At 36.6% G+C, this 25096-nt stretch overlaps 1 protein-coding gene across 3 annotated transcripts in view; it reads right to left on the bottom strand.

The window, feature by feature from the left end:
• The window catches only part of LOC149573009 (glutamate receptor 3.3-like), a 145735-nt gene that overhangs the window by 72211 nt on the left and 48428 nt on the right, over positions 1-25096 (bottom strand). The window contains exon 2 of one of the 3 annotated variants that reach the window (XM_089814148.1): positions 15313-15615. The exons of 1 other annotated variant lie outside the window; for it this stretch is intronic. In XM_089814148.1, coding sequence (XP_089670274.1) covers positions 15313-15615 — 303 coding nt within the window. The remainder of the gene's footprint in view (positions 1-15312; positions 15616-25096) is intronic. One more of the 3 variants, XM_089814149.1, reaches the window with a different exon arrangement.

The raw sequence follows: 25096 nt of genomic DNA, 5'->3' as shown, positions 1-25096 counted from the left end.
TCAACGAATAGGTTTCCTGAGGTAGGATTCACTGCCAATCTAGAGTCTATTCTAGTTTTCTTTACCTTCATACCTTTATGCACTAAATCAGCTACGGCATCCAAATTCGCTGCTTCCAATTGGATCCTCCTTTTCTTCTCTCTCCAAACTTTGTTGTAACCAAGATGTTGAGATATTGGTAGATGAGTCAATTACTGAAGGAACTTGTAGGACTGTAGATGATAAATCCAAGTTATGCACATTCTCTACAACTGGCACCTCTTGAGTTGCCTTCACACTTTCAAGAGACAATGAGCGTGTAGGGGATGCTATGGATTGAATTATCTCATCCACGAATGATGATGGTAAAGCATTCATCTCAGGAGCTTCATCTATCATTTTTTAAATTGGTTTTAAAGTCTTCGCCTTGGGTTTTGATCTCTTCTTCCTGGTTATTGCATTGAGCTCGCATCCTGAAACTAGATCAATTCCTTTATCTGGATCTTCACCATCATCTCCACCTTGTGTGCTATGTAAAGAACTAGAAGAAGTAGGGATAGAAGATGGAATGGCTGAAATCGATGTACCTTCCTGGGAATTATTATTTTTCTTTGCACTATCTCTTCCTATAGATCCAGTAGCCGTGACTTCTTTAACTTTATTCTTTAACCACCTCTCAGTTCATTGAATCACAACGAAGGTTCTTTCCTTGAGGTCTTTCAATTCTGCTACAGACCAATTAATATATGGCAATTTTAACAGTTGTATCCACTCAAAGAAGAAAGGATCAATTAAGTTTGATCCATCCTCTTTTATGCATGTCACATCCCATCCCATTTTATAATCAATGATTTGTTGTATCGTAAATCTCATCCAGTCCCTTCTTCTCACTTCGAAGTCATTTTCATAGTTCGCCCAATAGTCTTCCATTGTAGGGAAATGGAGATTGCCAGGTCCCAGTGCCAAGTTGTTTTTAACATACCCGTTGCCATCAAATGGGAAACAATTGTGGAAAGAGTATAAAGTCATGTTCACCATGGATCTCTCAATATTTTGAGCATCTAAAGAAGAAAGACAACTATAGTGCCCAATACCGATTGGGAAAGGGATTGATCTTTTATTATTGCACTTTTTGTTTACCTGACCAATTTGCCTGCAAACTTCTAAAAGCACCAACCTATCATCTGCGAAGCGAGGCAACATAAGAGGACAATCTTGGAAACCTCCAATGTGGATGTAAGTGAATCGAGGGTACTGTATGAAAAAGCTACCATAAGTACTGATGAGATTGTCTGCTTCAGGAGAAATTCGGAGTCCTATATCTCCCTGTAGCTCTCCGGCTATGAGCATAGAAAAAGCATCATTTGTTGGATAAAATTATCCAATTATGTGTTGTCTTTGATGTTACACAAATGTCATATCAGTTATCAGTTAGAGTCTACCGAACTCAATTGGTCAGCAAGGCAAAAGACAAAGTCTACCGAGCTCAGAAGGTTAGCAAAGAAGATTTACAATGTCTATAGAGCATTCTCAAACTTTACCTTGTGCAGACAGTTGTTACCGAGCTTTCAAGGTTAGCAAAGGAAATTTTGTGTCTACCGAGCTCACTCGGTCATCAAAGGAAAATGTGGCAAAAAACAGTTCTTACCGAGCTCTCATGGTCAGTGAAGGAAATTCAGTTCTTACCAAGTTCACTCGGCAGCCAAAGGATTTCACAGAATTTGCAGTTTAACCAAGTTGAGATGATTAACTCAGAAAATTGTTTTTGGAGCAGTGTTTACCGGGCAGGGTCGGCCAATGAAGGATTTCATTGTTTTGGAAAATAAAGTTTATTTGTTTAATGTAATATTTGTAGCCGACTGATGTATGGTTTATTGGTAACTGTAACTTGTAATTGAGCCGACTTGACAATTTGTAATGTATAAATAAAAGGTAAAGTTGTGGATTCTAATTGTAAGGAATGAGTATGCAACGACCTGATTATGTGAAGAGGCAGTGTAAGCGAATTTTGAAGAAGGATCAAATATCTTTGAGGAGAAGCAGAGTTCTATTTGATCGACGAGGATCTATTGAAGCAAAGCAAAGATCTGTATCAACAAAGTTCAGTTGCATCTCATTCAGGTCACTTATTGTTACTTTCTCACCATTGTAACAATATTTTCTAAATCTCTTAACAGAGTTGGTTTAACAGCCATTTTGTAAATCCTCTAACAAGATGGACAGTTCAGTTGAATTGTTCTAAAGACCTCTAGCAAGGCCACTCCTAGCAGGGTGATTAAATCCTGTAACAGGGTCACACCTAACAGTGTGTTCTGTAACCTTTAACAAGGTTGGTTCCTAACAGGGCTCACTTCAGAAGAGTGAAAATTGGTAGCTAGTTACTTGGTGGTTTTTCCCATATTGGGTTTCCACATTAAATCTGGTGTCTCTTGTGTTCATGTTATTTACTTTTGCATGCATGTTAATAATTATGAATGCTTAAAGATCAGTAACAAGTTAATCTACTGAGTTACAGCATTTTTGTGAGTGTTTACTGAGTGACAGAAGTAACTAATTATTTAAGACATCTAAGGGATCTTGATTTGTTTTTGTGGTAACTGATTCACCCCCCCCCCCCCCCTCAGTTACTCCATCTATTATTCCAACATCATTACCCTACGGAAGTGTGCGTTGCTTTGTTTTAATTGCAATTGGGGTTAATAATTATTAATTTGCATGGTTAAGTTGTACTCCCCATAAGGATTAAGACTAGGCCATGACTTCATACTAGCAATTGTGTACATTAGGTACGAGGACATGTAAAACCCCTAATTTGCTTTACTAATTATTTCCCCCCAATCTATAAATTTTTTTCCAGTGGTGATGCTACTGATGTACAAAAACATCCAATCCTAAAAGTCTTCAGCAATCTGATTTCCCACTATCCTATTGAGGAGAATTATCATATCAGAAATGTCTTTATTAAAGATATTTCTACGCAGCACTCTTGGTAACTGTGACTGTCCTCTTCTAGGTTGATCCAGCCAACTCTTAGCAATAACATTCAAACATGTTTTCTTATTCTAATTGAAGTATCCTTGAGCACCTTCTTTAGAGATTTTTGTGAATTCTTCTCTTATTGGTAATCTGAATGTGATGGAAATGGACACCAGATCTAGCCTCGCCACGATATTACCCCCTGAGGTCTTGATGTCCTTGGAATTTCGATCATACGCCTTGACACATGTCAAAACTAGTTTTGCACACTGAACTGCAATTGGATGTCCTCCTGCATGGGCTAGACCACTTTCCAATGTTTGTTGTGCTAGAGGTGATCTACCTTCTCTGCTCATCATCTTCCAAAAGTCTGCAATTTCTATATGTCCTATTTTTGTATTTGATATCTCGGGAAGCGTGCTTGTTAATATGACAGGAGGCTCTTTGCCTTGGAATTTGTGCCTCATAGTATTGCTTACCAAATTCCTTTATCGATGTTCATCCGACTTCGTATTTTCAGACTATTGGCTTCAAAGCACACAAATTCACCTTAAGTATCATGTCAAACTTTTCCTTCATGCTTTTCAAAGTTTTTATCTTTATGCAAACTTTTAATTCAACATAACTCGAGTTGAGGATGTGAGAATGCAGAAGGCTTACGTCAAACAATTCATGTTCTTGTCTATGTTTGACAAAACCATTATCACTTGGGCCCTGCACCTGCTATTGCTTTTGTTGTTCACCATTCTTAAAAACCTACTGCTCACACTTGATGGCTTGGGTCTTACATCTGCCAGTTGCATTTTCCTTAGTTAAAATATCATTTCAAATATTTCGAACAACTCCCGTACTTCATCTAGTTCGTAATTGTCATTGCTCTCCATGTGCTTGAGCTAGAGATAAGACGTGAATTTAATTATATCCTTCTAAGACATGGAGCCCTTTCAATGAATGTCTGGTCTTTATGAATCTTTCAATGACTTGATGTATTGTAAGTCTTATCCTAATCTTTTAAACATACGGTCTGAAAGCAACATTTGCTTATTGGCATGGGTGGTACGAGCATTTGGTTAAACATATCAAGGTCTTCTTAGATACTTCCAAATTTGCTATGTTTATGAAAATAGGAATGGTAGCTGAGGGCATAATTTGGGAATATGAAGCTACACGTTACTCAGCAACTTCCACAATCCTAGATGCCACAGATCACGAGAATGAAGATGCTTATTCAAACAACTCACATGCCTAGTCTATGCCTTGTGAAATTCTCAACCATTAAGAACATCAAGCTCATTCCAACGTCGATTACTAATTATCTGATGCCACATAATGCCAAGGGATAGGTATGAGGCTTTGATTTTGTTCATGCTCGCAGATATTCTTGTTAGTGTAAATAATTAATTATTATTTACACTTAAGTTTACTTAGGTTAAATGCATTATTAGTTAGGCACCTAGGAGTATGCGTACTCATATGAGTTTTCTTGATGACAACACAGGAGTTAGCAACTCATTTTAGCATATGGTGTCTACAACACAGGAGTTTGCATTATCAACTGAGTTGTCATGTAAACAACACAATTGTTCACACTCTAATTAAGCACATGGTGTCTACAACATCTTTTTACATGACACACCTAGGTAAGTTTATCCTCTCATCATAGCACAAACTTTTGTGCTCAATGGAGGATAATCCACTCTTGGTGGACATGTGCTTAGTTGTGAGGCTTATCATTTCTCTAACTCCTAGTCATTCTAGAGGCCTTTATTTACAAGCACTTCTAGTGTACTTGTACAATCAATTCATTCTCATATTGTTATTATGATCATACATCATTTGGTCCATATTGTGCTTTGTTCTTGAGCTTCTTGATCTTGGTGTCATTTTTCCCTAAGGCAAATTCTTACATGGTATCAAAGCCATAGGAGCATCATTTCACAACCATTAGAGACCATGTTTACTTTACCTCATAGAGGGCCACCGATTCAAATTCGGAGAATCTGCATCTATTAGGAGCGTCTAGAACCAAAAGGGACCTCACCATTGCATCCGAAGCGTCAATTCAATGAATTGACTATAAATTTGCCTACCCTAGGCCATAGTCAAATTTGAGGCAAAGTTTTATTGCAAACCGGCACCCGAAGGCCTGATTTGCGAATTTGGTATGATCTTTTAGATCTTTGAATTTATTTTTTGGATCTGCATATTTTAATTTCCATCTCTGCAATTTTCGGATTATTTTTTTGAAAAAATTTTGGCCATCAAGCCTATAGAATAGGATTTTTTTTTGCAGGCTAACCGAACATTCTCTGAAATATTCCCTCCAACCGGCAACGTATTCCTCATACTAGCCGACCACACAACATACCGACAATCGGCACCGCATTTCATTATCAATGACATATTCAACTGGCGGTTACATCCAAACCAACCACAGCAACTTCAAGCCGATTTAACCTCTGCAACCTAGTGTTTTTAAACGCCTTGGCAAGCACAAATCGGGTACATGTGGGATTAATCCCACACCACCCACCGAGTTTTTAAACCCCTGCCGACGCCCAACTACCACCGGTGTCACTCATCACCGTTGGCTTCCTACAGCAGCCGCCGTCCTTCAATTGACATTGACCATTGCTCCCACCTGAGACACAATAGCGCCACATGATAACACGTCAGGCGCCAACTCATCAAACTTTGACCACACCATCATCAGAGCTCCGTACACTCGATCAGCAATATGATCTGCCACGCAGACGTTGACTCAGATCCACGTCGTCGGCCAAACAAGTCACCCTCCAAGTCAAATCTGCATCAGCACCATCGTACAGCACAGTAAGCAGTTTGTACCATTCAGATCCGACACGTCATTCGTACGGACTGCCACGTCATCCAGACGGGTCTTTTTTCACTTACGTCATCCGTACACTGTCTTAAATTTCACGATCGTTTGACCGTCACCAGCAAGCCAAATTGCATTGTCGTGACAGCCATTTGGACATCAAATTTAACCTAGTGTTTTCTTGCACAAACCCCTCTTCATATGCAGTTTTGATTTGAGAGTCCAACATCGAGAGGTCATATCTCTGTCATCCGGACTCCAAATCAGGTGCAATTTTTTTTTTTTTTAGCTAGAATTTCCTGAATTTTTCAGTGGTGCAATTATTTTCTGGTTTTGGTGTGCAGATTTGTCAAAAATTTCAGTTTTTGGCAACTGTACTTGTCCAATCCTGCATTTTGCAACTTCAAATGCTTCGTACGGACTCATCTAGACAAATTTTCAGGTTCCTTTTTTTTTTTAAGTAAATAATTTTTTGTCTACTTTCCAGATCTACAATCATATTATAGGCTTGTGTAGACAGAAATACCACTTTCAAAAATAGGTCTTATTTTGCATTGTATTGCTTTGATCAAGCTTCAAAATTGAGCTACAGTGCTTAGTACAAGATTTTAACTCCAAGAGGAGGTTGTAAACAGCAAAATCAAAAGTCCACTAAGGCCTATATTGGCAAGTGGCTATTGTAAACGCACTAAGTATAAAGTGCCAAAATCATTCATTTGGGGGGGGGGGGGGGGGGGGTTTATTAAGTGAAATGGGGGGTGTCTCTTGGTGTTGTGTTCATCTTTTTTTGATGTTATCTTTCTTTTCTTGCATCATGGGAAATCTTAAGATTCCAAAATTAACACGACATAACTATCCAACATGGTCAATTAAAAAATGGTGTAAATTGATGAATGAAGAAGTTTCTCAATATACAGATGGTTCTTTTCTTAAACCAACAAGTGATCAAATATCTGAAAGTGAAATTCGTGCTTTGGAAACAACAAATAGGAAAGCCCTAGGACTCATTAGGTTAGGGGTTGATGACAATATCCTCTATCAGGTCATAAAATATAATACATCCAAGGAAACTTGGGATGCCCTTAAAAACCTATATGGAAAAGTGAGTAAGGAGGATGTCTACAAGAGTGAAGATGAGCTTATCTCCCTAGATCCTAAGAGCTTTGATTCTATACAGGATTTTATCGTTAAGGTGAATGAGTTGAGAACAATACTTACTGATTGTGGCAATCCTATTAAAGATGACAGGTTGATTTATCTCATTCATAATAAACTGCCATCTAAATACTCCACATTTGTTTCTTCTTTCAACACCACAAAGACTACCTTAGGGGCTTCCTATAAGAAAATCACTTTTGATGATTATGCTCAGCTGTTAGAGGATGAACAAGCTAAGTTGATAACAATGGGGATTCTCAAGTCTTCAAAGTCTAAGGCATTGGTGGCTAACAATGAGAGTTCTAAAAATTCAGTTGGTGAAAGTTCAAAGGAAAGGGCAAAAAGAAGAAGTGGAAAGATAACAAACAAAGGGACATAGAAAAATCAACAACAAGGCAAGTCTTCTCCTAATACCAACAAAAAGGGGGACAATAATCAAGAAAAGAAGAAGTGTGCCTATTGCAAGAGAACTGGTCATGATGAACATCAGTGTTATCACAAGCAGATTGATGAATTGAAAAACATCATGAAGAAACACAATGTTCCATTGCCTAATGCTTATAAGGAGAAGGGGCTTTCATCTTCAAATTCTAAGAGCAAATGGCAAGCGTTACTCACAAACACTGTTAGTCAGGGAGAATGGATTATTGACTCAGGTGCCACACATCACATGGGTGCTTCAAAGAGAGATTTTTCTTCCATGAAGCATTCAAAGGTACCTCACATCTTTGTAGGAGATGATACTAAAGTGGAAGTTGAAGGAAAAGGTGAAGTTGAGATGGAAAGTGGAGCATTCAAGGATGTTCTCTATGTTCCTAATCTTACCTCCAACCTTCTTTCAGTCTAAAATATCACTCACTATGGAGGTAGAAATAAGGTTGAATTTCTTCCAGATTCACTGGTAGTGAAAAGCATCGAGGATGAATCTATGGTTGCAATAGGTGAAGCTAATCATGATTCAAGGCTTTACACTTTCTCTTCCTTTGTGCCTAAATCTAATGCACAAGCCTTGTTAATGCATTTAAATACAGAAAGCAAACTGTGGCATGAGAGATTTGGACATCTCAACTACATGTATCTTCAACAGCTTAGTAGCAAGAGCATGTTTCATGGTCTACCTCAAGTCCAGTTTTCAGAAGGTGTTTGTTCAAGTTGCACACTTGGGAAGCATTCAGAAAAAATGTTTGACAAGGGGAAGTCTTGGAGAGCACAATGTGTTCTTGAATTGGTTCATAGTGATGTGGCAGGCCCATTTCCAATGCCATCATTTGGAAAGTCTCGCTATGCACTCACTTTCATTGATGACTACTCTCGCTATACTTGGGTCTCTTCATGCTCATAAGAGTGAAGTGTTTGACAGATTTCTCAGCTTCAAGGCTCAAGTAGAAAAGCAATCAAAGAAAGCCATCAAAGTCCTTCGAACAGATAATGGAGGGGAGTATGTGAACTCAAGACTTATATACTTTTGTACTCAAGAGGGAATTGACCTTCAGCATTCAATACCATACACTCCACAGCAGAATGGTGTTGCCAAAAGGAAGAATAGAACCCTCAAGGAGATGACCACTTGCATGCTACTACATAAGTCTCTTGATCAAGTCTTTTGGGTTGAAGCAATGAATTGTGCTAACTACATCCAGAATAGGAGTCCTCATAAAGCTTTGGATGGTATAACTCCTTTTGAAGCTTGGACTGGCAGGAAACCTTCTGTAAAGCACTTTAGAGTCTTTGGTTGTCCAGCATGGGCACGAATACCTCCACAGAAATGCAAGGCATTGGAACCTCAAAGCAAACCTTGCATCTATGTTGGATATGTGGACTCTCATAAAGCCTACAAGTTGATGGCTCTAGAGACACATGACATATTCTATGAGAAGAGTGTACACTTTGAAGAAAGTTGTCCAAGCTTTACTTCTTCAACTCCTCCTTCTTCCTTCTTCATTAATGAGAGTGACAGTGATGACAGTGACTTGGAAGATGTTTGTCCACAACCCAAACAGAGGCATCAGCCAACTGAGGTTGAGAATATCCCTTCTATATCTTCTTCCACCATACCTAAATGGGCTCAGCTCACATTGGATGCGGCAGGACCATTGGCAAGGAATCCTTTAGATACTAGGAGGGCAAGATCACAACATAACTCACTCCCTCATGCTCATATTGCAGTTGCTTCCAATTCATAATCATTCAAAGAAGCTTCAGGTATTACAGAATGGGATAAAGCAATGGAGGAAGAATATATTTCTCTTATGAGAAATGATACATGGGACTTAGTCTCTCTTCCTAAGGGAAGAAAATTGGTTCGATGTAAGTGGATCTATCGGACCAAGTTTACAGCAGATGAAAGTGTTGATAAACATAAGGCTAGACTTGTTGCAAAAGGTTTCTCTCAGGTACCTGGCATTGACTACACTGAGACCTTTGCTCTAGTTGCAAAAATGAACTCCATTCATTTGACACTATCTATAGCAGCAGCTCAGATATGGGTTGTTCATCAGATGGATGTGAAGAGTGCATTCTTGAATGTTGATCTTCATGAGGAGATTTATATGGAGCAGCCGCATGGATTCATTCAGGATTCTACCTTGGTTTGCAAGTTGAAAAAGTCTATCTATGGACTAAAACAAGCTCCCAGAGCTTGGTATGCCAAGATGGATTCTTTCCTTCTCTCAGCAGGGTTCACTAGATGTCATTCCGATCCGAATGTCTACATTCTTTAGAGGGATGATTCTCATTTGCTACTTGTACTTTATGTTGATGACTTGATCATTACAGGGAGTACAGCATCCATCATTGAAAGTGTCAAGACTACTTTGCAGGACAAATTTTCGATGACAGACTTGGGTCTACGTCATTATTTCCTTCGTATTGAGATACATTAGTCTTCATCAGGGATCACATTATCACAACCCAAGTATGCTCTTGATCTACTTACTTGGTTTCGCATGAGTGACTACAAGGTTGCATCTACTCCATTTTTTTCAGGTCTTAAGTTAGAAGCAAAGTGTTCCACTCCACTACTTTCTATAGAAAGTTGGTTGAAAGTCTCATCTACTTGACACATACACACCCTGACATATCCTTTGCAGTTGGCATGGTTTCTCACTTCATGCAAGCGCCATATGAGCTTCACTAGAAGGCAGCCAAATGCATCCTACACTATATCCAAGGTACACATACACATGGGATATGTTATGCAGTTGATACTGGACTACAGTTAGTGGGTTATACAGACTCAAACTATGCAAGGGATCTTGATTCTCGCAAGTCTACTTCATGATACATGTTTCATCTTGGTTCCAGCCCTATTTGTTGGCAAAGTAAAACACTAAACACTATTGCTCTTTCATCAAATGAGGCTGAGTATCGAGGAGCTGTCAATGTAGCTACAGAAGCTATTTGGTTACATCAAATTCTGAAGAAGTTTGGTTTTGATCTACCTAAACCCACAGTCATACATTGTGATAATCAGAGTGCCATTGAAATCTCAAAACATCCAGTCCAACATCAACGGACAAAACACATTGAGGTTCATATGCACTACATCAGAGAGCTGATTCATGAGCAAGTCATTGCATTGCAGTATTGTCCTATAGAGCAGCAGATTGCCGACATCTTCACCAAGCCCTTCACTAAGGTCAAGTATCTTCATTTGCAAAATCTCTTGGGGGTGCGGGATTTTTCACCAAAGGGGGTCACATGACTCTTCTTTTCTTTATTGTATTTATCTCTCTTTTTGGGGGAGGGTTTTTCCCAGGAGGTTTTCCCTCTTTCTCCGTTTTCAGAGAGATTTCATTTCACTGCATTGCATAGCATTGTATGTAGAACATTGCATTTGTACATGGGTACCTAACATCGCCTAGTAGCCAAGACCCATCATGCATTTTCATCATAGCTTTTGTGAGCTTAAGTGCATTCCCCTAAATTGCACTTAAGGGGGGGTCTTAGTGTAAATAATTAATTATTATTTACACTTTACTTAAGTTTACTTAGGTTAAATGCATTATTAGTTAGACACCTAGGAGTATGCGTACTCATATGAGTTATCTTGTTGACAACACAGGAGTTAGCAACTCATTTTAGCATATGGTGTCTACAACACAGGAGTTTGCATAATCAACTGTGTTGTCATGTAGACAACACAGTTGTTCGCACTCTAATTAAGCACACGGTGTCTACAACATCTTTTTACATGACACACCTATGTAAGCTTATCCTCTCATCATCGCACAAACTTTTGTGCTCAATGGAGGATAACCCACTCTTGGTGGACATGTGCTTAGTTGTGAGGCTTATCATTTCTCTAACTCCTAGTCATTCTAGAGGCCTTTATATACAGGCACTTCTAGTGTACTTGTACAATCAATTCATTCTCATAATGTTATTATGATCATACATCATTTAGTCCATATTGTGCTTTATTCTTGAGCTTCTTGATCTTGGAGTCATTTTTCCCTAAGGCAAATTCTTACAATTCTAAGGTATGCGTTGATAAGGATAAACCAACGAAAAGATAACAAAGATATATTATGTCAAAAATTTCATGTGCATGGTCATATCAGCATTTTTCTCATGCGATGGACAAGGCATGCCGATGGGACATCAATGACCATTATGCAAAATAGACCGTGTGCAAAAAAATTATTCCCATCGAGCTAGCATTCATCGTGCAGAGAGACAGTCACCGTTGCAAGACATTTGATCAATCACTTAAGTGGAAACCTCTATGCTTCTAAGTTCTAATGGAATAGCCAACACTTGAGACATTCAGTCAAACAGATTGGTGAATACCATCGCTATGTGTCTTTGATTCTTACGGTCATAGTGCGATGATGTCTGCAATCAATTAGATCATCCACCTAATCATATCGCACATTGCTTGCAGTCAATGATTCCTTGACTTAGGCTATGCATAGAAGGGAAAGAGTGGCTTTGCATATAGGCGTGAATTGGAATGTAGACTGGAAAGGTTAACACCATCTGTCCTTATTCCATTTTCTACCCACTATGCTAGAATAGTGGTCATTCATTCAACATCATCGCCTTTCTTTGACGATGTCAAACAACAGTTCCATGTATAACTGGCAAGATAAAGTGCAAACATATCCAGACTCTACCCACAACCCATTCCATGCTTCAAAAGACTTATGGAGCTTCACCAACAATTCACTTTTTCTCAATGATCGAGTTTAAGATGTTCAAAGAGCATCAATTGGGTACTTGATCAAACCATTTATCCACGTTTCGATATGCATCTAGAGTTTTAATTAAAGCATTCATCATGAGGGCCAAAGATTCTTCATTTTAGGTGCTTCAATTCACGGGTTGTATCAATGTCTTTACAAATGTCTCTCTTCTTGTAGAAATTACTACTCCACCTTACTCTTGCATTATACACCAGTGTGATTGACCAATGGGAAGCCATCATCTCATAATTTTTTACTTACAGCATCTTCCCAAACTTTACTGGCACGTATTCCTAGTTACCAAACTTCTGTCACAAATCAACTTCAAATTATATCTCTCAACTTAACACCCAGCTAGTAGTTATTTGAAGGTTGGAGTATGAAAGTTGGGGTTAAGATTTGGGAAAAAAGTTTGAGTACGTAGAGAGAGATAGTTTTAGTACGTGGAGAGAGAAAAGTTTTAGTACAAGGAGAGAGAAAGTACGTGGAGAGAGGTAGTACGTGGAGGGAGGTAGTACATGGAGAGAGGATTTTGGTACTAGGAGAGAGAAACTCTTAGTTTGGGGAGAGAGGATTTTTGAATAGTGGAGAATTAATCTCTCCCCCTCTCCATCTCTCTATCTCCGAAATTAATTTAACAAACTCTCCCACTAAAATATCCAGGTAACAATACTATGGTTTGTTAATATTTCTATCAAAATGATTTTCCTCCCTGTTTTTTCTTTTTTTTCTATTGGTTAGCCAGATTTTTCCTAGGCTTTTTTATTATTTTTCTTTTAAAAATAAATTAATGACTAATCAAATATAAGTAGAAGAGAATGTTTTTAAATGTTATAAGGCATATATACAATGCCCCGAATTGGAGTCTTCTAGAAACTGTATCAAATACGAAACATGAATTTTTGTTTTTCTACCATTCCAAAATGTCACTACCTACCTTCACATTGCACAGAGGAAACCATTCATAAAAATACACTACATGACATTTTAGACCAATGAGAACTCATTTTTCTGTTGCATCTCATGGTAAAGTACTTTTTTGGGCATTTATATTAAGACTGAACCATAGCTCACGATAGTTTGATGACCACTAGGGCCTTAACTATAACATCATGTATATATTTTTCTTAATTAATGTTTTAAAAAAAGGCATGTGATTTATTTTTTAAATTTAATTCTTATTCTATGATTTTTTTGATAGGCTTCTCTTATTTTTGTCTGTGGTTTTTTATTTTTCTATTTGAAAAAAGCAGTAAATTTGTTTTGGGAATAAATTTTTACATCAAACCACCGCCTAATAACCACCTAATAATATTTGATGGTTCCAAAACATACTTTCAAAGTTATAAACAATCAAAATAATAATAATAAAATATAAAGTTTATTCTAATACTAAATTAAAATAAATAATTTTTTTTAAATAACTTTAATATTTGCAATGAAATCTTTTATTTGTTATAATAGTGTCTTTTTAAAAAGTATAGTTAAAATTAATTTTTTAATTCTAATATTTTTATTATTATTACAATTTCATTGATTTAAGTAAAATACAATGTGTTATTTCTCTATCATTTTGATATACATTACCAATAGTTTTTATTAGAATATATGTATAATTGTATTTAAATTTAATATAAATTAATTTATAATAATATAATATATGCATTCTTAAGGCAAGAGCCTACAACTCAGCAATAAATTGTGAAACTCTTATGTTGGAGGTCTTGGGTTCAAGTCTCCTCAAGTTCAACAAATAATAACAATTAATAACAACAAAAAATAATAATTAATCTTGGCTTCAGTCTATTACCCATTAAAAAAAAATTAATATATTGTTGTTTTATCAATATTAAATACATATTTATTGCGAATTAAGTTACTTAATTTTATTATTTAATTTGATGACTATTTATTACTTACTTTTTGATAAATTTTATTAGAGATCATTTTTTTCCATAGTGAGAATATGTATTAAGTCTTTTTTCTATGTGACTTTTTTCTTGGCAGAAGATTGTTTTAATGGATATTAAAAAGAGTTGGTAATGAAAAGTTATAAAATCAATATTTAAAAGCTGTTTGTCATTATTTTAGCTTTTTCCCGTTAGAAAATATGTTTTATTTGATTTATACATTTATCTTTCATGAATAAGTCTTTGTTGTGTTATGCAAGATACTTTATTATAGTCTATATAAAAAAAGTCAACATTTAGGTAACTTATTGGCAATAACATGTCTCTTAATTATTTTTGTTGATCTATAGACCCCTGATCATAACTTTCAGTAGATTATCTAGACTTTGCTTGCACAATGAACCCCACTAGTAATAGCTTACAGAGGAGTATCTTGGACTTTTTCTTCAAAACACTCTTCGTGTAGATTAAATTACAATCATAAACAAGTTTTTAAATGTTGTAATGTTCTACTAATTAACAAATAAATAAGCTAAACAATAAATACTTAGCTCTCTATACCTTTAAATAGGATCTAGCAGTCTATCATAAAATTACTTGATATATCTATTGATTTTTCATTGCACTTCAATTTTATTATTATTTACAAAATGAGAATCAACATTTGGCTAACAAAATGAAAAGAAAAAGTGTAAAGCCACAAATAAGCTTGACCTACAATTGAGAAAGGTATATGCAGAAACAATAAGGCTCAATAAAACAACTCAAATTTCATCACTGTTAGTCCTACATATCTTGGTGAACAAATTCATGTAGGTTTAGTACTAAAGTATCTGTAACTGTAATATTTAAATATAAGCTAGTTGTATAGCTACAGCAAAACAACAAATTATTCTATCCTACATTTGGCAGGGACTCGTGTTGTACCACAGCTCTTGTTGTTTATAGTTATTTAGTAATATGCACAAAGTTAAATTATAAAGAATTTTGAAGCAACCAAAAACTCCAAATCAAGTCAGCATCTACTTGCTATAGCTGCAATGGCATCATTGTCCCTTCTCATTGCAAACTGTAGACAAATCTCAAGAATTTTCTTACTAAATTTTTAAGTTCTTGGCTACATGGTCGTCATATCAATTCAGTGTTTCTAATACAACTCCTCTTGTTCTAAAATCAGAATTGTCTAAGTACAATTCAAAGGCCCAGTAACCAAATTCAAAGAGAAACATGGATACTACAAATTCAATATCTAAAAAAAACATACCTGCAGTAACACCTTGTAAAGTATTACAGTTGTAGTCCATAATCTTCAAAGACATCTTTGTACCACTTAATAGATTTTGTTCTTGGTTAATTCTTTGCACAGCAAATTCTAAAGCGGTCTTGCTGATCCTCCCAACTGTTGAATTTAGTGATAGAAGAGCCCCAATATTAATTGTCAAAGGATGTGACTGATGTTGAAGGGGCAATGCAATTGCAATAAAAAGTAACAAAAAATTTATGAATAAAACTAGGAAGCACTGAAGGCATTGCATCTGTAGCATGCTGATCCAAGAGAGCATAAAACCTGAGACATAATAAGTACAACATTATTTCATTATTTTAAAAGATCAATTTTCTTTAAGAGTACATTTAGGACACAAGCAATACATATATCAGCATAAGTTTTATTTTGAAGAAAGTATTCTTGAGGAAGTTCGATATTTCTTAGGAGGATGGCAGTCATTTTATGCTCTTCAAAACAGATGGAGAGAGGAAGAGGTTTGGAATTGGAAAACTACTCAAACAATTTTTGGACTTTTAGTTTTACGGGTTGTTCTTTATGCTTGTGAGGTGTGGGCCAGCAACACCTCCATCTCATAATGGAAGCATATAGAGGGAATCAAAAGCACTATTCCATATGATATCATGCTAAGCAAAACAGGAGCTGCCTGTAATGCCCCTGAAGATAAACGACTTAATAAGTTCAAATTAAAGATTTAAACTTCGTATTTTGAAAGGTATAAGCATTCAAATATTAATCAACAAGTAATATGCAAGGAGTGTCATAACTAAACATATTGATCAATAATAAAAATAATAAAAATATTAGTCATATTAATAATGAACATCAACACCTCCACCAGTGAGTACTTTGATGTAGACTCTCTTGACAGTGTAGGGATATCAGTATATATACCCTGTTGTCATCAATAATGTACTATGGAACGTAAGACTGACCAGTGTTTTGAAGGAAGCTACATTAGCAGCAGCGATATTAAGTTTTGCAGCATTCAAGTTGAAATCGACTGAAATGTGGAGACAATCACTAGAATATGTGTTCAATAAGAATTACTTCCCAATTTTAGTCAGAATATGTATAATATCTGAGTCATGGTTTCTCAATATTAGATGGGTGAAAACAGTGAGCAGAAATAGTCCACCACTATTATCAATAGTAAATGTGAGACAACTAGTCTTTGTTAAAGAAGCAGTCTGCAAAAGTATACAGTGATTGGTATATTGGATAGTTACACCACCCTGGGGGACGGGGGGACGGGGGGATGGCGGAATGGGGGGACAAGTTTCCGGGACGGGGGAACAGAGGGGCCTTAATTTGGGGACGGCGGGGGAACGGTGGGGGGACAGCGGCGGGGGACAAGAGGTGTGAATATATCTATGCATATGGTACTTAAAAATGCTAGTTATGAAAATATGTATTGCAATATAGGATATAAAGATGTAAAAGAGTGAATACTTGAACATTGCATTGAATTGGAACATCGAACATTAAACATAAATAGTTGAATCTGCAAATAGTCAATATCAGGATGTCCCCATCCTCAGTGGAGGTGGCGGAATCTGGTGGCACCGCTGAGGACGGAGAGACAGAGTCCCCAAGTCTCCAGTGCGTTGAAGTCTCCGAGACGTCGAGCAAAAAGGGGGGGACACGTCCCCGTGTTACTATGGTATATTGTCAATCATCCTCGTGTTAGCTATGATGGTCGACAAGATCAATATAAGGCTCATGAGAGGCTATAACGTGGTATGTCCCAATGTAGTTTCCACGAGTACTTGGACAAAAGGATATGCCAAGTAGACACCATAATACCCAAAATATATCATCAGTACCTTGGTTACCAATATATAATCAACTTCATATAATCAGCTGGTAATTATTAATGATATAATTATTGGGTGTGATGAGATGTGATGTCTTTCCAAACCACCCCATTCACATTTTATTGGACATATATATACTAGGCCGATCAGCTATCCAAAGCATGAAATGAGAAATGATTTTCTAAACCGAACTCCCTTTGTGGATTCCACTCGAGCAGAGCATAGATGGTTGCTAATGCTAACACAACCTACATAAAAGTGCAAGTATTATAATTGCAGATTAGAGATGACGCCAAGTAAAGAACATATAACATATTTGATAGATCAGAGACAGCTGCAATACAATTTATTGCCTAACCCATAATAGAATATCAGAGACGTCATTCTTCTGCCAAGTAATTATCTTGTAACTAGCAGCACACATCAGATTGCATATCAGAGACGGCTTGCAAAGTGATGTGCGTATTTTATATTGCTAACTTGGAGATTGCAAGTTTACATACACACTGAATTATATATTGTTCGAACTGGCAAGTACTTACAGTCATTATTGTAACTGTGAACTATTCATTGTGGCAATTGGAATTACAGATATGTATGTATGTATGCATGTATGTATGTACCTTTCATTAAATAATTCATTTGTGTATTTCCATTGACATTAGTATTACCAGTCACTTGTACATTGCATCATACCATTACATTATAATTCGTTAGTGCATTTCCATTATCATAGCATTTTGAATTACCAGTCATGTTCATATTTCATTAGTATTGCCTTCATTAGTATTATTACATTCATTCATCCCTAAATGCAAAGAAGGTGAGTAATATTGCAACAATCACTTGGTGTGTTCTGCCCCATCATCTTGAAGTTGATTGTAATGTCTCATGCACTGGTGGTGTGCCCTGGAAGCTATGTGCCAAGGTTCTGCATAATTGGGGGTGGTCCCCGTCCTGGGATGCTCCGGTAGAAGAGAGCTGTGCCCTGTAATGCCACCCTTAACACCCTAGGTAGTTGCCCTTACCACCAGGATTGTCTTTTGGTGTAGTGGTAAGACCTTAGTGGTATCAAAGTCGAAGTCTCGAGGCTGAGACCCGCAGAGCGTGGTGGGTCATAATTTCCCGTGGGTGGTGTTCCTTGAAGGCCACATGTTTGGGATCTGTGTAAATGGGGTGTGGTCCCTGCCCTCAGATGCTTTGATTAAATGGAAATGTGCCCTGTAATACCACCCTTAACACTCTAAGTAGTCGCCCTTACAGCCAGGTCGATCTTTCGGTGTAGTTGTTGGGCCATAGCACTATAAGATCCCTTGTGGTTCTAGCTCTAAAAACTCAATTTTTGAAATTTCATCAAATGGTTGGCATGCAATCCCTAAGTTCAGATTTCTGAATGTATATGTGTTTGTTTTGTTTGTATTGAATCATTTTGCAATTTCTTAGCATATACCAATGCATAACATAAACTATTTGTTTTCCAAATCCAAACAAAGTATCCCAATTTATTCAATAAGAAATCTGATTGCATACAATACCAGTTATTGGAATTAGAGAAATAAGATTAATCAACAATTATAAAATCCTATAACTGCTTGTTGATCATATTGACACTACCAATGAAATGTGGTCGCTCTAGGAAGTGATACATAGACTAGGAAAAATAGGAGAAGCACCCAGCAAAATAAAATAAATCCCAAACATTGTCCTTTAACAATCTGTTGCTTCTCTATATGACCGACAGCCAGCAAAAACTCAAAACGCTGAACCATATATGGGCTGTGATATGCATAAAGTGAAGCCCTCTTCCCTTGCTAACAATTTGAAAATGAACTGGACTTCTAATCACCAGTTTCTATTTACAGTTGAATTAATCTTGGCTTTTGTATGAAGCCAAAGCACTTGCACAATTCACTACTGTAGTTTTAACCAATTCAAAGTGTTAAAGCCAGTGTAGAATTCACACTTCCACCATGCTGAAATTCTTCAAACCCTTGTTTATTCTCTTCAAAAAATCAACAAAAACAAATGTACAAGAATCCCTTTTGATTTCTCTCTGAGGCTCTTTTATGATATTTCCTCATGAATCTTCATTAGCAAGGATCTTTAATGATTTTGATATTTTCTTTTATAAAAATGAGTTGACTTTATAATATATCATAAATAAAACACACTTTAAACCAATGAGTATTAATTACTCAATACCCTTAGCATGGCCCCCACTTTCTTAAAAAGTCAGTCTATAGCTTTATAATATAAATTGGATAATTAAACATCATTAAATGCCATTAAACTATTAAAATCTCATGAAATACTCATTATTTTGATGACCCGTTTGAACCAGGGAGTCAACCACTGCATCCCTGTCCATTTGGCTACCATTTGACTACCTCACTACAAATAGAAACGGTACATCTCTATCAGCTTCAGACTTACTATAAATAGCTAGTATATGAAACTGACCCGAAACGAAGTCTAATCTGAAACAAAGGAATACCCAACTGGAGCCCTGTAATTGGGGTGCAGTCCCTACCCTCAGATGCTCTGATTAAAGGGAGATGTGCCATGTAATACCACCCTAGTCCCCCTTACAACCAGGTCGATCTTTTGGTGTAATGTTGGGCCTTAGCACGGTAAGAAGCCCTGTGGTTCCAACTCTAAAAACTCAATTTCAACCTTTTAAAATTTAATCAAATGGTTGGCATGCAATCCCTAAGTCGCGATTTCTGAATGTATGTGTTTGTTTTGTTTGTATTGAATGATTTTGCAATTTCTTAGCATATACCAATGCATAACATAAACTATTTGTTTTCCAAATCCAAACGAAGTGTCCCAATTCATTCAATAAGAAATCTGATTGCATACGATAGCAGTTATTGGAATTAGAGAAATAAGATTAATCAACAATTATAAAAACCTAGAATTGATTGTTGATCATATTGACACCACCAATGAAACATGGTTTTTCTAGGAAGTGACGCATAGACTAGGAAACATAGGAGAAGCAACCAGCAAAATAAAACAAATCCCAAACATTGTCCTTTAACAATCTGTTGCTGCTCTATATGACTGGCAGCCAGCAATAACTCAAAAGACTGAACCATATATGGGCTGTGATATGCATAAAGTGAAGCCTTCTTCCCTTGCTAACAATTTGAAAATGAAACAGACTTCTAATCACCAATTTGTGCTAAAAGTTTAATCAATCTTGGCCTCTCTATAAAGCCAAAGCACTTGCACAATTCACTAGTGTAGTTTTAACCAATTCAAATGTTGAAGCCAATGTAGAATTCACAATTCCACCATGCTGAAATTCCTCAAACCCTTGTTTCTTCTCTTGAACAAAAACAAATGCACAAGAATCACTTTTGATTTCTCTACAAGGCTCTTTACTAATATTTCCCCATGAATCTTCATTAGCAAGGCTCTTTAATGATTTTGATATTTGTTTTTGTAATAATGAGTTGACTTTATAATATATCATAAATAAAACACACTTTAAATCAATGAGTATTAATCAGTGTAACATGGAGAATCGTGCCCCCCTCTGAAACCTCGAAGTACTCGTCCCCGAGACGTCCCTGCACCAGGTACTTAGAGTACCCAAGTACCCCCACCTACGCCATTCCACAACCATGCTGCCATTGGGATGGGTATTTGAATTTCTATTTGAATTTTGATTTTTTAATGTTACTATTGGATATGTAATATGCTACTATGTTGAATGTTCAATGGTTCTAGTTAATGTTGCAATTTTGCTATGTTCAAGTATTTAAACTTGGTATGTTCTACTGAAACATCATTTCATAACTAGAACTTCAAGTTCTATATGTATACTATACAACACCCCTCCCTACCCCGTCGTCCCCTTGCCGCCATTCTCTTGCCATCCTGAAAATGAGGCCCATTTTCCCCGCATCCCGGAAACTCGTCTCAACGTACCCCAATACCAAGGTTACACTAGTATTAATTACTCACTACCCTCAGCATGGCCCCACTTAATTAAAAAGTTAGTTTATAGCTTTATAATATAACTTAAATAATTAAACATTCATTAAAAATTATTTTAATATTAATATCTCACTAAATTCTCATTATTTTGAAGTCTTTTGAACCAAGGAGTCAACCACTACATCCCCTATCCATATGACTGCCTTACTAGAAATAGAAAGGGCCCATCTCTATCAACTTCACACTTACTATAAATAGCAAGTATATGAAACTGAGCACAAACAAAGTCCGATTTGAGCCAAATGAGCACCAAACTGGAGCATACTGAATTTTGGAATAGGAACCTCCATTAATGAAATCTCTACCTCAAAAGATCTTCAATCCACAATAATTAGCCTACGAGGGTCATAATAATAGGCCAACTCCTCAAACTCAGGTGCTCATGAAAACGGGAACATTACATTGATAAACAAGGAAAGATAAAAATAAGGAAAGATGAAAATAGCTTGAAGAAATTAGATGAATCAAAGATGTTAAAAGGTGAAATTGAGTTTAGAGGTAGAAGTAATCTTCAACTTATTCATAATCCATAAATGAGAGTTGAAGTGAATTGGATTTGTGACAACCCACTCTCAAAGTGGATGAAGAAGCTGGTTTAAATTCACAGAATGGATTCAATGAAAATAAGTTTTGGGACCCCACTGCACCTTCTCTCAAGGGAGCAATTCAAGCCTTTTGGAATTTCATGACAAGATCTCATAGCGCCACCATTAAAGACTCCCCCCATTCAAATTACCAAAAGATATCATTCAGAAAAGGATTCTTTCTTTGAAGCAAAGATCACAAACCAATTATTCAAATTTGATTAAAAAAATGGACTCATAGTTCTCATACAAGATAAGTGTTGCTATCATTATGTTTCAGTTAAGATGATATTGACAAAAGATCTACCAAACTCGTGGAGGTTAATTATCCAGATCTTCACCTCCATGACAATGAGTAATCATTTTCATGCACAAATGTATGTTATGTAGAGATGGCACTTCAAGTTTAACATCCAGGAATCATCATGAGATTATAAGAATGCTTGTGGGCAAGCATATTCTAAGAGAGGGAGACTATAAGGCCCCTAAAGATAAATGATTTAAATAAACTTATTACTTTTTTATATTAACATAGTGAAAACATTTGGGTTACATCATGAGGTGTATAAACCACTGAGCATCCTACATTTACATATTCAAAATACGCTCAGAAGAAAGTCACAGATACACAGTCTAAGCAAATACCTGAGATGATAATACCTCTTACAATTCAGAGTATCTGTCTACTGATTACAAAAATAACTGATATAACCGATAATTAGATTAGTTAATACAAAAAAGATATACAACCAGCTTAAACAATCCTTTCCAACATCTGATAACAACCAATATACAAGGCTAGCCCATCTATCCAATTGTAGCATGATCATGAGGAACATGGTTAACAGCATTCACTCTATCTTCAATATTAAGATCTTTGATAAACTGGTTAAGATTGTCCATTTCCCTCTGTTTAAGCATATCCTTGTGAATATCAAAATATTGACATGAGACAATATCATTCTTGTGGATCAGGATGTGTCCCCCCAACATCAGCATCATGAATCTATCCCTGAATATTTCCAAAGCAGCAGCAACCAATGACATGATTTGAAAATGTATGAATTTACATCCAAACTCAATAAGTTGTCTCTTCAAAAAAATCTCTTCATTTCTCTCCTTCCCAAAAAACCAAAGAATTTCACAAGTTAAAACAAACCAAAAAGTATTAATTTTAAGATCAAAAGATTCAACAAAACCTACAAGGATTTCACTCCATGAGACTTGGCCTACTATTCCAAACTATGGGTGACCCAAAAAAAATAGACCAAACACCACGGGCAAAGGTACACTCAACAAAAAGGTGCTCATAAGACTCCAAGACAGAGCAGACACCACACATAATAGGATTACCAAGACCATTAGGCAAAGTATTACCCACATCAAGTTTCTTCAAAAGTAATAACCATCTAAAACAAGACTTCTTAGGCTCACAATGAGAGAGCCAAAAAAGAGTAAAGATAAAATGCCATCTATCAAGCGAGAACCCCAGCCCCCAGCCATGGTTAACCCTGTCGAGAATAGAACAGTCATCCTTAAGCATTTTATAGATATGTTTAGTAGAAACACCACTGAAGTGATTACCATCTTTCCATTTGATCTTCTGAACAAACTATTTAGTGTCCATAATATGTCCAGGGAAGAAGTTACCTACAACTTTAACAATGATGGAGTAAGTCTTCTTTTGAGAATTGGGAATGTGAAATTTGCCAACAATCTCATTCCACAACCCGAACCTATTGTCAACCAATATATCACCAACAATAGAGATGTCATACTGATTCCATTTTTTTGCAGAACAGCTTTGAGTTAATGCAAGAGGTTTACTATTAGCTTCAACTCCCTACCAAATAGATCCATCTACAACAGAATATTTAGGGGGACCACCAACTGCACCCCTAGATAGGATAAGCTCTCTAACCTGGGACAGAGCTTCCAAATAGATTGAAAAACTTTGGATCCAAACATAGATAGTTCATAATTCCCAAAAACCTTATCACATAGCTGAACATTGGTCCATTTTTTACCCTTTTTGATACCATACCTAGAGATGTTGTTCCTAACTAAAACTTTCCATGGTTCTTCCCCGCTCTGAGCTTGAATGATCCACTTAGAAGCCAATGCCATACCTTGGGCTTTTATGTCCTTAATCCCCAATCCCCCCTTCTCTTTGGGTAAACAGCACCACTGCCACTTTACACAATGTCTTTTCTTATTCCCTAATCCATTAGACCACAAAATGTCCCTCATGATCCTTTCTAAACTACTATTCTGATAGTTGGTAAATAACCATACTGAAGAAAAGTATATGTGGTTGGCAGATAAAACTTTCTGAACCACTTGAACTCTACATTCCAAAGCGAGTGGGCTTGCCATTTCAAATATTTCTTCTCTATTTTGGAATAGAGCCACATCCACATATCCTTAATAGATGGCTCAATAGAGAATGGGATTCCAAAATACCTAACAATCTCATTAGGTCCCAACCATTGCCATCCTTTACTCACCACCCAGCCTAGAGGGGACAAGGACCACCCAATAATGGATGATCTATGAGGAGCCACTTTAGCCCCTGAGACCAAACAGAAGAATTACAACCTGTGATACATATTATCAAAATTATCTTCATCCAAGACAATGAACAGGGCAGTATCATATGCAAATTGAGCACTAAGCAGGATCTCCTAATTGGGCAGAGTAATACCCTTGATAGAAGGTCCTAATTGGGTAGCTTTGAGAATATAAAATAATGCATTAGCAGCAATTACAAACAAAGAGGGAGCAATTGGACATCCCTGTCTTATAGATCTTTAAAGGACTATCCCTTCAATCAATTCACCATTAACATCTATAACTGTAGAATTGTCTTTAAGTAATATCTCAATCCACTTACAAAAACCAGGAGGGAACCCAAAAGCATGCAGCATACCCATCACAAAAGGCCACTCTATTCTGTCATAGGCTTTTATAAAGTCTAACAGGACCATCACTACATTTTTATCATCATACTTAGCCCAATGCACTGCTTCCCAGCTAGTAATGAGGTTTTCAAGAATAAACCTCCCTTTAATGAAACTAGTTTGAGTGGGTGAGATAAACTCATTAAGAAGACCCCCTATACACCTAGCCAAAATCTTAGTTATAATTTTATATGACAGATTTAGTAATGTTATGGGTCTCCAACTCTTTACCTATGACTTATCCCCTCCTTTTGGCAAAACTTTAAAAACCCCTTCATTGATGTCAATACCAAGTGAACCAAGATGGTAAGCATTCTCATAGAGTTTCAAAAGTTCAAGACCAATCCATTCAATATTATGTTTGTAGAACTCTGTTGGGATGCCATCAGGCCCT

This window comes from Cupressus sempervirens, chromosome 2 (assembly GCF_028749045.1).
Source record: "Cupressus sempervirens isolate cs-2001-9-10 chromosome 2, ASM2874904v1, whole genome shotgun sequence".
In the NCBI taxonomy this organism is placed as follows: domain Eukaryota; kingdom Viridiplantae; phylum Streptophyta; class Pinopsida; order Cupressales; family Cupressaceae; genus Cupressus; species Cupressus sempervirens.
Note: the sequence above shows the minus strand (reverse complement) of the source record. Positions and strands in the feature narration are given on the sequence as shown.